The sequence below is a fragment of the Pristiophorus japonicus genome, unplaced genomic scaffold (assembly GCF_044704955.1).
Source record: "Pristiophorus japonicus isolate sPriJap1 unplaced genomic scaffold, sPriJap1.hap1 HAP1_SCAFFOLD_537, whole genome shotgun sequence".
NCBI lineage: Eukaryota > Metazoa > Chordata > Chondrichthyes > Pristiophoridae > Pristiophorus > Pristiophorus japonicus.
The window spans coordinates 10,596-24,692 of NW_027254444.1; the positions used below are offsets into that span (position 1 = coordinate 10,596).

At 52.7% G+C, this 14,097-nt stretch overlaps 1 protein-coding gene across 1 annotated transcript in view; it reads left to right on the forward strand.

Annotated features, from left to right (window-relative positions):
- The first annotated feature begins 8,522 nt into the window (after nucleotides 1-8,522).
- LOC139254221 (nitric oxide synthase 1-like) overlaps nucleotides 8,523-14,097 on the forward strand; it is a 73,620-nt gene continuing 68,045 nt past the window's right edge. The window contains exon 1 of the mRNA XM_070873652.1: nucleotides 8,523-8,639. Within this exon, the coding sequence (XP_070729753.1) occupies nucleotides 8,553-8,639 (87 nt within the window). The 5' untranslated portion in view covers nucleotides 8,523-8,552. The remainder of the gene's footprint in view (nucleotides 8,640-14,097) is intronic.

Here is a 14,097-nt window from a genome sequence, read left to right on the forward strand (position 1 = left end):
AACCACCCCCATATCCCCAAATCCACTCCCTATATCCTCAAACCCGCGCCCCATATCCCCAAACCCTCTCGCTATATCCTCAAACGCACTACCCCACATCCTAAAACCCAAACCCCATATCTTCACCCCCCATATCCTCTCCCCCCCAAAACCCCAAGCCCATAACCCCAAATCCACCACCCATATCTCCCAACCCACTCCCATACCCCCAAACCCACCCCACATAAACCCAAACCGACACCTACGCCCCCATATCCCCAAACCCACTGCCCACATCCCCAAACTCACACCCCATATCCCCATCCCCCATATCCCCAAACCCACTCCGAAATCCACAAACCGATCCCCCATTACCCATATCCCCAAACCCACTCCCATATCCCCAAACTCACTCCCCATATCCCCAAACCCACTCCCCATATCCCCAAACCCACTCCCCATATCCCCAAACCCACTCCCCATATCCCCAAACCCACTCCCCATATCCCCAAACCCACTCCCCATATCCCCAAACCCACTCCCCATATCCCCAAACCCACTCCCCATATCCCCAAACCCACTCCCCATATCCCCAAACCCACTCCCCATATCCCCAAACCCACCCCCCATATCCCCAAACCCACTCCCCATATCCTCAAACCCACTCCCATATCCCCAAACCCACTCCCATATCCCCAAACCCACTCCCCATATCCCCAAACCCACTCCCCATATCCCCAAACCCACTCCCCATATCCCCAAACCCACTCCCCATATCCCCAAACCGACTCCCCATATCCCCAAACCCACCCCCCATATCCCCAAACCCACTCCCCATATCCCCAAATCACTCCCCATATCCCCAAACACATCCCCCATATCCCCAAACCCACTCCCCATATCCCCAAACCCACTCCCCATATCCCCAAACACACACCCCATAACCCCAAACCCACCCCATATCCCCAAACCCATCCCATATCCCCATTCCCACTCCCCATATCCCCAAACACACTTCCCATAACCCCAAGCCCTCTCGCTATATCCTCAAACCCACTACCCCATATCCTAAAACCCACCCCCCATATTCTCACCCCCCATATCTTTATCTCCCATAACCCCAAGCCCACGTCCATAACCCCAAATCCACCACCCATATCTCCAAACCCACTCCCATACCCCCAAATCCACCCCTCATAAAACCAAACCGACACCTATGCCCCCATATCCACAAACCCACTGCCCACATCCCCAAACTCACACCCGATATCCCCATCCCCCATATCCCCAAACCCACCCCATATCCCCAAACCCACCCCCCAGATCCGTAAACCCATCCCCATATCCACAAACTCACCCCCCATATCCCCACCCCCATATCCCCAAACCCACTACCCCATATCCTCGCCCATGCCCATATCCCCAAACCCACCCCCTATAACCCCAAACCCACTTCCCATATCCCCACCCCCAATATTCCCACCCCCAATATCCCCACCCCCATATCCCCAAACCCACTCCCCATATCCACAAACCCACCCCATATTCCCAAACCCACCCCCATATCACCAAACCCACCCCCCATATCCCCAAACCAACCACCCATATCCCCAAACCCACTCCCGAAATCCCCAACCCCCATATCCCCAAAGCCAGCCCCCATATCCACAAATCCACTCCCCATATCCCTAAACCCACCCCCATGTACTCAAACCCACCCCCCATATCCCGGATCCCACCCCCCATATCCCCAACCCCCCCCCATATCCCCAAACCCACCCCCCATATCCCCAAACCCACCCCCCATATCCCCGAACCCACCTCCCCTATCTCCAAACCCACCCCCATATCCCCAAACACTCCCGCCATATCCCCATCCCCCATAACCCCAAGCCTACGCCCATATCCCCAAACCCACCCCCATATCGGCAAACCCACTCCCCATATCCCCAAACCCACCCCCCATATCCCCAAACCCAGCCCCATATCCCCAAACCTACCCCACATATCCCCAAATCCACCCACCATATCCCCAAGCCCATCCGCCATATCCCCAAACCCACTCCCCATATACCCAAACCCACTGCCCATATCCTCAAACCCACCCCATATCCCCAAACTGAGCCCCCATATCCCTAAACCCACCCCCCATATCCCCAAACCAACTCCCCATTTCCCCAAACCCACCCCCATATCCCCATCATACCATATCCCCAAATGCACCCCCCTTATCCCCAAACCCACCCCGCATATCCCTAAACCCACCCCCATATCCCCAAACCCACCCCCATATCCCCAAACCCTCTCACAATATCCTCAAACCCACTCCCCCATATCCTAAAACCCACCCACCATATCCTCACTCCCCCATATCCTCACGCCCTATATTCCCATCCCCATATCCCGAAACCCACCTTCATATCCCCAAACCCACCCCCATATCCCCAAACCCACCCCCCATATCCCCAAACCCACCCCCCATATCCCCAAACCCACCCCCATATCCCCAAACCCACTCCCCATTTCTCCAAACCCACCCCCGTATCCCCACCCCCCATACCCCAAACCCTCTCCCCATATCCCGAAACCCACATCCCTAAACCCAACCCCTATTCCCAAACAAATCCCCATATTCCCAAACCCACCCCCATATCCCCACCATCCCATATCCCCAAACCCACCCATATATCCCCAAGCCCACTCCCTATACCTCAAACCCACTACCCCATATCCTAACACCCACCCAGCATATCCTCACCCCCCATATCCTCACCCCCCATATCCTCACCCCCATAACCCCAAGCCCACGCCCATAATCCCAAATCCATCACCCATATCTCCAAACCCACTCCCATATCCCCAAACCCACCCCCCATATCCACAAACCGACCCCCCATATCCACAAACCCATCCCCCATATCCCCATACCCACCCCGATATCCCCACCCCCATATCCCCAAACCCACAACCCCATATCCCGAAATCCACCTTCATATCCCCAAACCCACCCCCATATCCCCAAACCCATCCCCCATATCCCCAAACCCACTCCCGAAATCCCCATCCCCCATATCCCCAAAGCCAGCCCCCGTATCCCCAAATCTACTCCCCGTATCCCCAAATCCACTCCCCATATCCACAGACCCGGTCCCCATATCCCCAAAGCCACTCCCCATATCCTTAAACCCACTCCCATATGCCCAAACCCATCCCTCAAATACCCAAACCCACTCCCCCATATCCCCAAACCCACCCTCCATATCCGCAAACCCACCCCCCATATCCCCAAACCCACTCACCATATCCCCAAACCCCAATGCCCATATCCTCAAACCCACGCCATATCCCCAAACTGAACCCCCATATCCCCACCCCCATATCCCCACCCCCGTATCCCCACCCCCGTATCCCCACCCCCGTATCCCCAAACCCATTCCCCATATCCCCAAACCCACTCCCCATATCTCCAAACCCACCCCCATATCCCCACCACCCATACCCCCAAACACATTCCCCATATCCAGAACCCCATATCCCCAAACCCACCCCCCTATTCCCAAACAAACCCCCATATTCCCAAACCCACCCCCATATCCCCACCATCCCATATCCCCAAACGCACCCCCCATATCACCAAACCCACCCCGCATATCCCCAAACCCACTCCCATATCCCCAAACCCACTCCCTATATCCTCAAAACCACCCCCCATATCCCCAAACCCTCTCGCTATATCCTCAAACCCACGACCCCACATCCTAAAACCCAAACCCCATATCCTCACCCCCCAAAACCCCAAGCCCACGCCCATAACCCCAAATCCACCACCCATATCTCCCAACCCACTCCCATACCCCCAAACCCACCCCACATAAACCCAAACCGACACCTACGCCCCCATATCCCCAAACCCACTGCCCACATTCCCAAACTCACACCCCATATCCCCATCCCCCATATCCCCAAACCCACTCCGAAATCCACAAACCGATCCCCCATTACCCAAACTCCTCCCCATATACCGAAACGCTCCCCCCATATACCGAAACACGCCCCCCAGATCCCCAAACCCACACACCATATCCCCAAACCCACCCCCATATCCCCAAACCCACTCCCCATATCCCCAAACCCACTTCCCATATCCCCAAACCCACTCCCCATATCCCCAAACCCACCCCCATTATCCCCAAACCCACCCCCCATATCTCAAACCCACTCCCCATAACCCCAAATCACTCCCCATATCCTCAAACCCACCCCCCATATCCCCAAACCCACTCCCCATATCCCCAAACCCACTCCCCATATCCCCAAACACACACCCCATATCCCCAAACCCACCCCATATCCCCAAACCCACCCCATATCCCCAAACCCATCCCATATCCCCATTCCCACTCCCCATATTCCCAAACACACTTCCCATATCCCCAAACCCACTCCCTATATCCTCAAACCCACCCCCCATATCCCCAAACCCTCTCGCTATATCCTCAAACCCACTACCCCATATCCTAAAACCCACCCCCCATAACCCCAAGCCCACGTCCATAACCCCAAATTCACCACCCATATCTCCAAACCCACTCCCATACCACCAGAACCACCCCTCATAAACCCAAACCGACACCTATGCCCCCATATCCACAAACCCACTGCCCACATCCCCAAACTCACACCCGATATCCCCATCCCCCATATCCCCAAACCCACCCCATATCCCCAAACCCACCCCCCATATCCACAAACCGACCCCCCATATCCACAAACCGACCCCCCATATCCACAAACTCACCCCCCATATCCCCACCCCCATATCCCCAAACCCACTACTCCATATCCTAAAACCCACCCCCCATATCCTCGCCCATGCCCATATCCCCAAACCCACCCCCTATAACCCCAAACCCACTCCCCATATCCCCACCCCCAATATCCCCACCCCCATATCCCCAAACCCACTCCCCATATCCCCAAACCCACTCCCCATATCCCCAAACCCACCCCATATTCCCAAACCCACCCCCATATCACCAAACCCACCCCCCATATCCCCAAACCAACCACCCATATCCCCAAACCCACTCCCGAAATCCCCAACCCCCATATCCCCAAAGCCAGCCCCCATATCCACAAATCCACTCCCCATATCCCTAAACCCACCCCATGTACCCAAACCCACCCCCCATATCCCCGAACCCACCCCCATATCTCCAAATCCCCCCAATATCCCCAAAGCCACCCCCCATATCCCCAAACCCACCCCCCATATCCCCAAGCCCACCTCCCATATCCCCAAACCCACTCCCATATCCCCAAACACTCCCGCCATATCCCCATCCCCCATAACCCAAAGCCTACGCCCATATCCCCAAACCCACTCCCATATCCCCAAACCCACTCCCCATATCCCCAAACCCACCCCCCATATCCCCAAACCCACCCCCCATATCCCCAAACCCACCCCCCATATCCCCAAACCCAGCCCCATATCCCCAAACCTACCCCACATATCCCCAAATCCATCCACCATATCCCCAAGCCCATCCGCCATATCCCCAAACCCATTCCCCATATACCCAAACCCACTGCCCATATCCTCAAACCCATCCCATATCCCCAAGCTGAGCCCCCATATCCCCACCCCCATATCCCTAAACCCACCCCCCATATCCCCAAACCAACTCCCCATATCCCCAAACCCACCCCCATATCCCCATCATACCATATCCCCAAACGCACCCCCCTTATCCCCAAACCCACCCCGCATATCCCTAAACCCACCCCCATATCCCCAAACCCACCCCCATATCCCCAAACCTTCTCGCAATATCCTCAAACCCACTCCCCCATATCCTAAAACCCACCCACCGTATCCTCACCCCCCATATCCTCACGCCCTATATTTCCATCCCCATATCCCAAAACCCACCTTCATATCCCCAAACCCACCCCCATATCCCCAAACCCACCCCCTATATCCCCAAACCCACTCCCCATATCCCCAAACCCACCCCCATATCCCCAAAACCACTCCCCATATCTCCAAACCCACCCATATATCCCCAAGCCCACTCCCTATACCTCAAACCCACTACCCCATATCCTAACACCCACCCAGCATATCCTCACCCCCCATATCCTTACCCCCATAACCCCAAGCCCACGCCCATAATCCCAAATCCATCACCCATATCTCCAAACCCACTCCCATATCCCCAAACCCACCCCCCATATCCACAAACCCATCCCCCATATCCCCATACCCACCCCGATATCCCCACCCCCATATCCCCAAACCCACAACCCCATATCCCGAAATCCACCTTCATATCCCCAAACCCACCCCCATATCCCCAAACCCATTCCCCATATCCCCAAACCCTCTAGCCATCTCCTCAAACCCACTATCCCATATCCTAAAACCCACTCCCCATATCCTCACCCCCCATATCCTCAACCGCCATATCCCCAAACCCACCCCCATATCCCCAAACCCACTCCATATCCCCAAACCCACTCCATATCCCCAAACCCACCCCCCATATCCCCAAATCCAAACCCCAAATCCCCAAATCTACCCCCCATATCCCCAAACCCAGCCCCCCATACCCCCAAACACACCCCAATATCCCCAAACACACCCCCATATCCCCAAACCCACCCCCATATCCCCAAACCCACTCCATATCCCCAAACCCACCCCCATATCCCCAAACCCACTCCATATCCCCAAACCCACCCCCCATATCCCCAAACCCACCCCCATATCGCCAAACCCACCCTCCATATCCCCCAAACCCAAACCCCAAATCCCCAAACCCACCCCCCATATCCCCAAACCCCAAATCCCCAAATCTACCCCCCATATCCCCAAATCTACCCCCCATATCCCCAAACCCAGCCCCCCATACCCCCAAACACACCCCAATATCCCCAAACCCACCCCCCATATCCCCAAACCCACCCTCCATATCCACCAAACCCAAACCCCAAATCCACCCCCCTCCATATCCCCAAACCCAGCCCCCCATACCCCCAAACACACCCCAATATCCCCAAACCCACCCCCCATATCCCCAAGCCCACCCCCCATATCCGCAAACCCACCCTCGTATCCCCAAACCCCTCCCCATATAACAAAACCCACCCCCCATATACCGAAACCCACCCCCATATCCCCAAACCCAGCCCCCATATTCCCCAAACCCACCCACCATATCCCCAAATCCACCCCCCATATCCCCAAACCCACCCCATATCCCCAAACCCACCCCATATCCCCAAACCCACCCCATAACCCCAAACGCACCCCCATATCTGCACACCCACCCCCAAATCCCAAAATCCACCCCCAAATCCCAAAATCCACCCCCAAATCCCAAAATCCACCCCCATATCCCCAAATCCAAACCCCAAATCCCCAAATCTACCCCCCATATCCCCAAACCCAGCCCCCCATACCCCCAAACCCACCCCCATATCCCCAAACCCACTCCATATCCCCAAACCCACCCCCATATCCCCAAACCCACTCCATATCCCCAAACCCACCCCCCATATCCCCAAACCCACCCCCATATCGCCAAACCCACCCTCCATATCCCCCAAACCCAAACTCCAAATCCCCAAACCCACTCCATATCCCCAAACCCACTCCATATCCCCAAACCCACCCCCCATATCCCCAAACCCACCCCCCATATCCCCAAACCCACCCCCCATATCCCCAAACCCCAAATCCCCAAATCTACCCCCCATATCCCCAAATCTACCCCCCATATCCCCAAACCCAGCCCCCCATACCCCCAAACACACCCCAATATCCCCAAACCCACCCTCCATATCCCCAAACCCACCCTCCATATCCACCAAACCCAAACCCCAAATCCACCCCCCTCCATATCACCAAACCCAGCCCCCCATACCCCCAAACACACCCCAATATCCCCAAACCCACCCCCCATATCCCCAAGCCCACCCCCCATATCCGCAAACCCACCCTCGTATCCCCAAACCCCTCCCCATATAACAAAACCCACCCCCCATATACCGAAACCCACCCCCATATCCCCAAACCCAGCCCCCATATTCCCCAAACCCACCCACCATATCCCCAAACCCACCCCATATCCCCAAACCCACCCCATATCCCCAAACCCACCCCATAACCCCAAACGCACCCCCATATCTGCACACCCACCCCCAAATCCCAAAATCCACCCCCAAATCCCAAAATCCACCCCCAAATCCCAAAATCCACCCCCATATCCCCAAAACTACCCCCACATCCCCAAACATATCCCACATCCCCAAACCTATCCTACATCCCCAAACCCACCCCCACATCCCCAAACCCACCCTCCCATATCCCCAGCCCGCCCCAGATTCCCACCCCCCATATTCCCAAACCAACCCCCATATACCCCATAACTCCGGCCCCCATAACTTCAGCCCCCTTATCCCCACCCCCCATATCCCCAAACCCACCCCCCATATCTTGCCTTCGCTCTGCGAACCCACCGTTTATTCAGGTCTCCCCTTTCTCTCCCCAGCCAATCGCAGAGAGCATGGGTCTGGATACTCAGAGGATCTCGTCACTGTGGAAGGACAAGGCGGCGATGGAGATGACTGTTGCTGTTCTTCACAGCTACCAGGTAGGATCAGGATCAGGATTGGTATCGGCATCGAGCTAGGGATTGGGAAAGGGATGGGATTGGGACAGGGATCGGGATATGGTTAGGGATCGGGATAGGGATCGGAGTCGGGCCATGTCTCCCGGCGGGACTGGTGTTGGGCTGTTGGGGGGAGAAGGGATAAACCGCGAAGCTCAGTGATTGGATCACTGGTGAGGGCTGTGTGCCAGCCAACCAATCGAAACAACGTGAGACACCATCTATCACTGACCTGCAGCGGCTCCTGGCCCCTCCGACTGGTGCTCAGGATCTCCTGGCCCCTCCTACTGGTGCTCAGGATCTCCTGGCCCCTCCCACTGTTGCTCAGGACCTCCTGGCCCCTCCTATTGGTGCTTAGGACCTCCTGGCCCTTCCCACTGGTGCTCAGGATCTCCTGGCCCCATACTGCAGCTCAGGATCTCTTGGCCCCTCCCACTGATGCTCAGGATCTCCTGGCCCCTCCCACTGATGCTCAGGATCTCCTGGCCCCTCCTACTGGCGCTCAGGATCTCTTGGCCCCTCCTACTGGTGCTCATGATCTCCTAGCCCCTCCCACTGGTGCTCAGGATCTCCTAGCCCCTCCCACTGGTGCTCAGGATCTCCTTGCCCCTCCCACTGGTGCTCAGGATCTCCTGGCCCCTCCCACTGGTGCTTAGGACCTCCTGGCCCCTCCCACTGGTGCTCAGGATCTCCTGGCCCCTCCTACTGGTGCTCAGGATCTCTTGGCCCCTCCTACTGGTGCTCAGGATCTCCTGGCCCCTCCCACTGGTACTCAGGATCTCCTGGCCCCTCCCACTGTTGCTCAGGATCTCCTGGCCCATCCCACTGTTGCTCAGGATCTCCTGGCCCCTCCCACTGGTGCTCAGGATCTCCTGGCCCCTCCCACTGTTGCTCAGGATCTCCTGGCCCTTCCCACTGTTGCTCAGGATCTCCTGGCCCCTCCCACTAGTGCTCAGGATCTCCTGGCCCCTCCCACTGTTGCTCAGGATCACCTGGCCCCTCCCACTGTTGCTCAGGATCTCCTGGCCCCTCCCACTGTTGCTCAGGATCTCCTGGCCCCTCCCAATGGTGCTCAGGATCTCCTGGCCTCTCCCACTGGTGCTCAGGATCTCTTGGCCCCTCCTACTGGTGCTCAGGATCTCCTGGCCCCTCCCACTGGTGCTCAGGATCTCCTGGCCCCTCCTACTGGTGCTCAGGATCTCCTGGCCCCTCCCACTGGTACTCAGGATCTCCTAGCCCCTCCCACTGGTGCTCAGGATCTCCTGGCCCATCCCACTGTTGCTCAGGATCTCCTGGCCACTCCCACTGGTGCTCAAGATCTCTTGGCCCCTCCCACTGATGCTCAGGATCTCTTGGCCCCTCCTACTGGTGCTCAGGATCTCCTGGCCCCTCCCACTGGTGCTCAGGATCTCTTGGCCCCTCCTACTGGTGCTCAGGATCTCCTGGCCCCTCCCACTGGTGATCAGGATCTCCTGGCCCCTCCCACTGTTGCTCAGGATCTCCTGGCCCCTACCACTGATGCTCAGGATCTCCTGGCCCCTCCCACTGGTGCTCAGGATCTCCTGGCCCAACCCACTTGCAATGTCTGTAAGCTTGTAATGTTTGTAGCTCCACACTGTGGATGTGAATATATCACATTTGGCGAGATAATGGGATTTTTCGGATGATTTAAAGCTTAAATTTTGTTGGTGAAGGATTCAGCCAGCCGACAGAGAGACTTTGGAAGTTTCTGTCTTTGGAAAAAGCTACAATATCCGAGGTAAACTACGGCACACTGTGTGAACAGCTAGAAATTAAAAATGGCAGCACCCGCAGGTGTAATGGGACATTTGGGTGAATATAGACACGACCGGGAACGTTTTAAAGCGTATGTGGATCGGATAGAAATGTATTTCACTGCAAATATCATAATCAAAGTTCCAGACAATGCAGTCCAGAACCGGGCTGCGTTGGAACGTAAGAGAGCGATCTTCTTATTGGAAGCAGGTCCGGCATTGAATGAAACCCTTGTAAATCTGCTTGTGCCTGACGAGCCAAAGGACACAACGCTTAAAGAGATTTTAACGAAGCTGGAAAAATTATGCGATCAGAAGGAAATTATTGACGACGGATGACTTGACTTTTGAGATTGCTTGTCAGACAGCGAGGTCGATGGGCATGGCCGAACAATATTCCCGAGAATTAAATAATAATCACGATCATCAGTCAACCGAAATAAATCACCTGCAGGTTCAAAGTAAAAGACGGTGGGGGCCCAAAGTCTCAGAAACTGGAAATTCTAGCAGAGTGTTGAACTCATGCTGTAGGTGCCTGGGACAACACATTGCTCAAAGTTGTCCATACGTGAAGGCAGAGTGTTTCTTCTGCAGAAATCTTGCGGAGGCATGCCGACTGAAGGGTAAATCAGCATTCAAAGCTATGAGTAGAAATCCCAGAGACTACATAGCATGAAAGAACAACAACAGGACGAGGAGATGTTAGAGTTTCAAGTCATCAGGAGCACGAGGTTAATGGACAGCGATTCAAAAGTATCAAAATCCAAATAGCTGTTGCGGGATTCAAGATACCAATGGAAATCGACACGGGTGCATCCATGGGTGTAGTACCGGAGTCGCTGTACCTCGACAAATTGCGTGATTTCTAACTGGAGAAATCTAAGATAGAGCTGCGAGGCTACGCGGGAAAGAAAATTCCTGTAGTAGGTCGTATCACTGTACCAGTGAAATACAAGGATCAATTTCAGACCTTGCCTCTAATAGTAGTGAAAGGAGACAAGTCTGCCTTACTAGGAAGAAATTGGTTGAGCTCACTGAAGCTGGATTGGAGTGAGATTTTCTGTGTGGAAGCGAGATTTTCATCAACGGATGAGGTTATCAAGAAGTATCCAAAGGTATTCTGCGAAACAGGCAGTCCGATCCAAGGCTTCAAGGTGAGTATCAGAGTACAGAAGGAGGCTAGACCGATTTACTACAAGCCACATTCCGTACCATATGCACTCAAGGAGAAAGTTGAGCAAGAACTCAAAAGACTAGAGACTGAGAACATTATTTGTAAGATAGATCGATGTAATTGGGCTACACCCATTGTTGTACCTAAGTCCGATGGTAAGGTAAGATTGTGTGGTGATTATAAAGTAACCGTAAACCAGGTTCTAGAGGGTAATGTCCCCAATACATTGCCGAATATAGAAGATTTGTTCACAACACTGACAGGTGGTCAGATCTTCTCAATACTGGATCTTACGAATGCCTACTTACAGCTTGAACTAGATGAGGAGTCCAAGTCATGTTTGAATATAAATACTCATCTAGGCCTGTATCAATTTAATAAGCTATCATTTGGAGTGTCTTCCGCCCTGCCATATTCCAAGGGGTGATGAACCAGATTTTGCAAGGTATTGAAGAGGTTGTATGTTATTTGAATGACATATTAATTTCAGCACCAAATAGGCAAATTTATAATAACATATTGAATGAAGTCCTCAAACGGCTAGAGAAGCACAGAGTGCAAGTGTCTGCTTGTATGTGTGAGTTATTTAAAAACTCAGTGGAATACTTAGGGTACAGAGTAGACAAAAATGGTTTACATCTGACCAAGGAAAAACTGGATGCAATCAGAAATGCACCCACTCCCAGGAATGTCACTGAACTTCATTCATTCTTGGATCTTTTGAACTATTATGGGAAGTTCCTACCAAATTTGGCTACAGTATTACATCCACTGAATAACCTATTGAAAAAACAGGTCCATTGGAAGTGGTCAAAAGAATGCGATGCAGCATTCAAGAGCAAATTGGTGGAGACCACCATGTTAGTTCACGATGACATATCTAAGGAGATTAAGCTAGCATGTGATGTCTCTCTGTATGGAGTTGGGGCAGTAATCTCTCATGTATCACGTAGTGGGGAGGAGAGACCAATTGCTTTTGCTTCACGCACTCTCAGTGCCAGTGAGAGTAATTATGCGCAAATTGAAAGGGAAGCTTTGGCATTAATTTTTGCGGTCAAGAAGTTTCACAAAGACTTGTATGGTCGTAAGTTTACCATCGTTATGGACCATAAGCCCCTAACAACAATCCTCCATCCAAAGTCCCCAGTTCCAACCTTAGCTGCAGCCCGAATGCAGAGATGGGCTTTGATTTTGTCAGCATATACATGTGATATTGAATACAGATGATCAGCTGATCACAGTAATGCTGATGCAATGTCGAGATTGCCTTCCCCATCACAAGCTACACCCGATAGGGAAGAAGTGTTTTATTTTTCATACATTGATGAACTGCCAGTCACAGCTGAAGAGATTGGTAGAGCAACCAAACGTGACCCAGTCATGTCAAAGGTGTATGATTATATTGCAAATAGATGGCCAAACCAGGTAACAAACAAAGATACACATCCATTCTTCATTCGTAGGAATGAATTATCAGTCGATAAAGATTGTATCATGTGGGGTGCAAGAGTGGTTATACCAAATAAATTCAGGTCCAAGTTATTACGAGACCTCCATGACCAGCATCTAGGAATGTGCTTGACCAAGAGTTTTGCACACAGTTATTTATGGTGGCCAGGTCTCGATAAAGTACATCGTGAGTCAGTGTACGACATGTCAATCGGTAAGCAAGCAACCACCATCAGTACCATTACAGCTATGGAAATGGCCTCCCAGGGTATGGCAAAGGCTACATATTGATTTTGCTGAGCTAGAAGGACAACAATTGTTCATTGTGATTGATAGCCATTCGAAGTGGGTTGAGGTGTTCCCAATGTGGAAAATAACAAGTAAAACATTGAAAATGTTACGAAGATTATTTTCTTCATTTGGCCTCCCTGAAGAAATTGTTTCGGATAATGGACCACAATTTCGTTCAGAAGAATTTGCACAGTTCACGAGCAAAAATGGTGTGAAACATACCAAGGTTCCACCGTACCACCCAGCTTCGAATGGTGCAGCAGAGCGCAATGTACAAATTGTAAAACGTGTCCTCATAAAACAAATGTTAGAGCCAAATCCAAGGCAACGACAGTTGTCATTGGATCACAAATTGGCTAATTTTTTGATTACATATCGAAATATTCCTCATACAACTACTGCTAGAACACCAGCAGAGTTGTTTCTCAAACGACAGCCACAAACCAGATTCTCGTTGTTGAAACCAAATTTGGCACAGTCCGTAGAAGAGACACAATTAAGACAGAAAGTGAATCATGTTAGAGGTAGAGTAAAAGAGAGAAGTGTGAAATGAAACCAGAAGGTGAGAGTGAAGAACCATCACCATAAATGGTTAAAGTGGTTACCAGGAAGAGGGTGAAGATATGTGATCCTCGCACATATTTGGTAAAGATGTTTGATAATGGACAGGTTAGGTTTGTTCATATTGATCATATTTTACCTACAGACATGGAAGGAGTTGAAGGTGGGAATGATTCAATTATTTCTGACT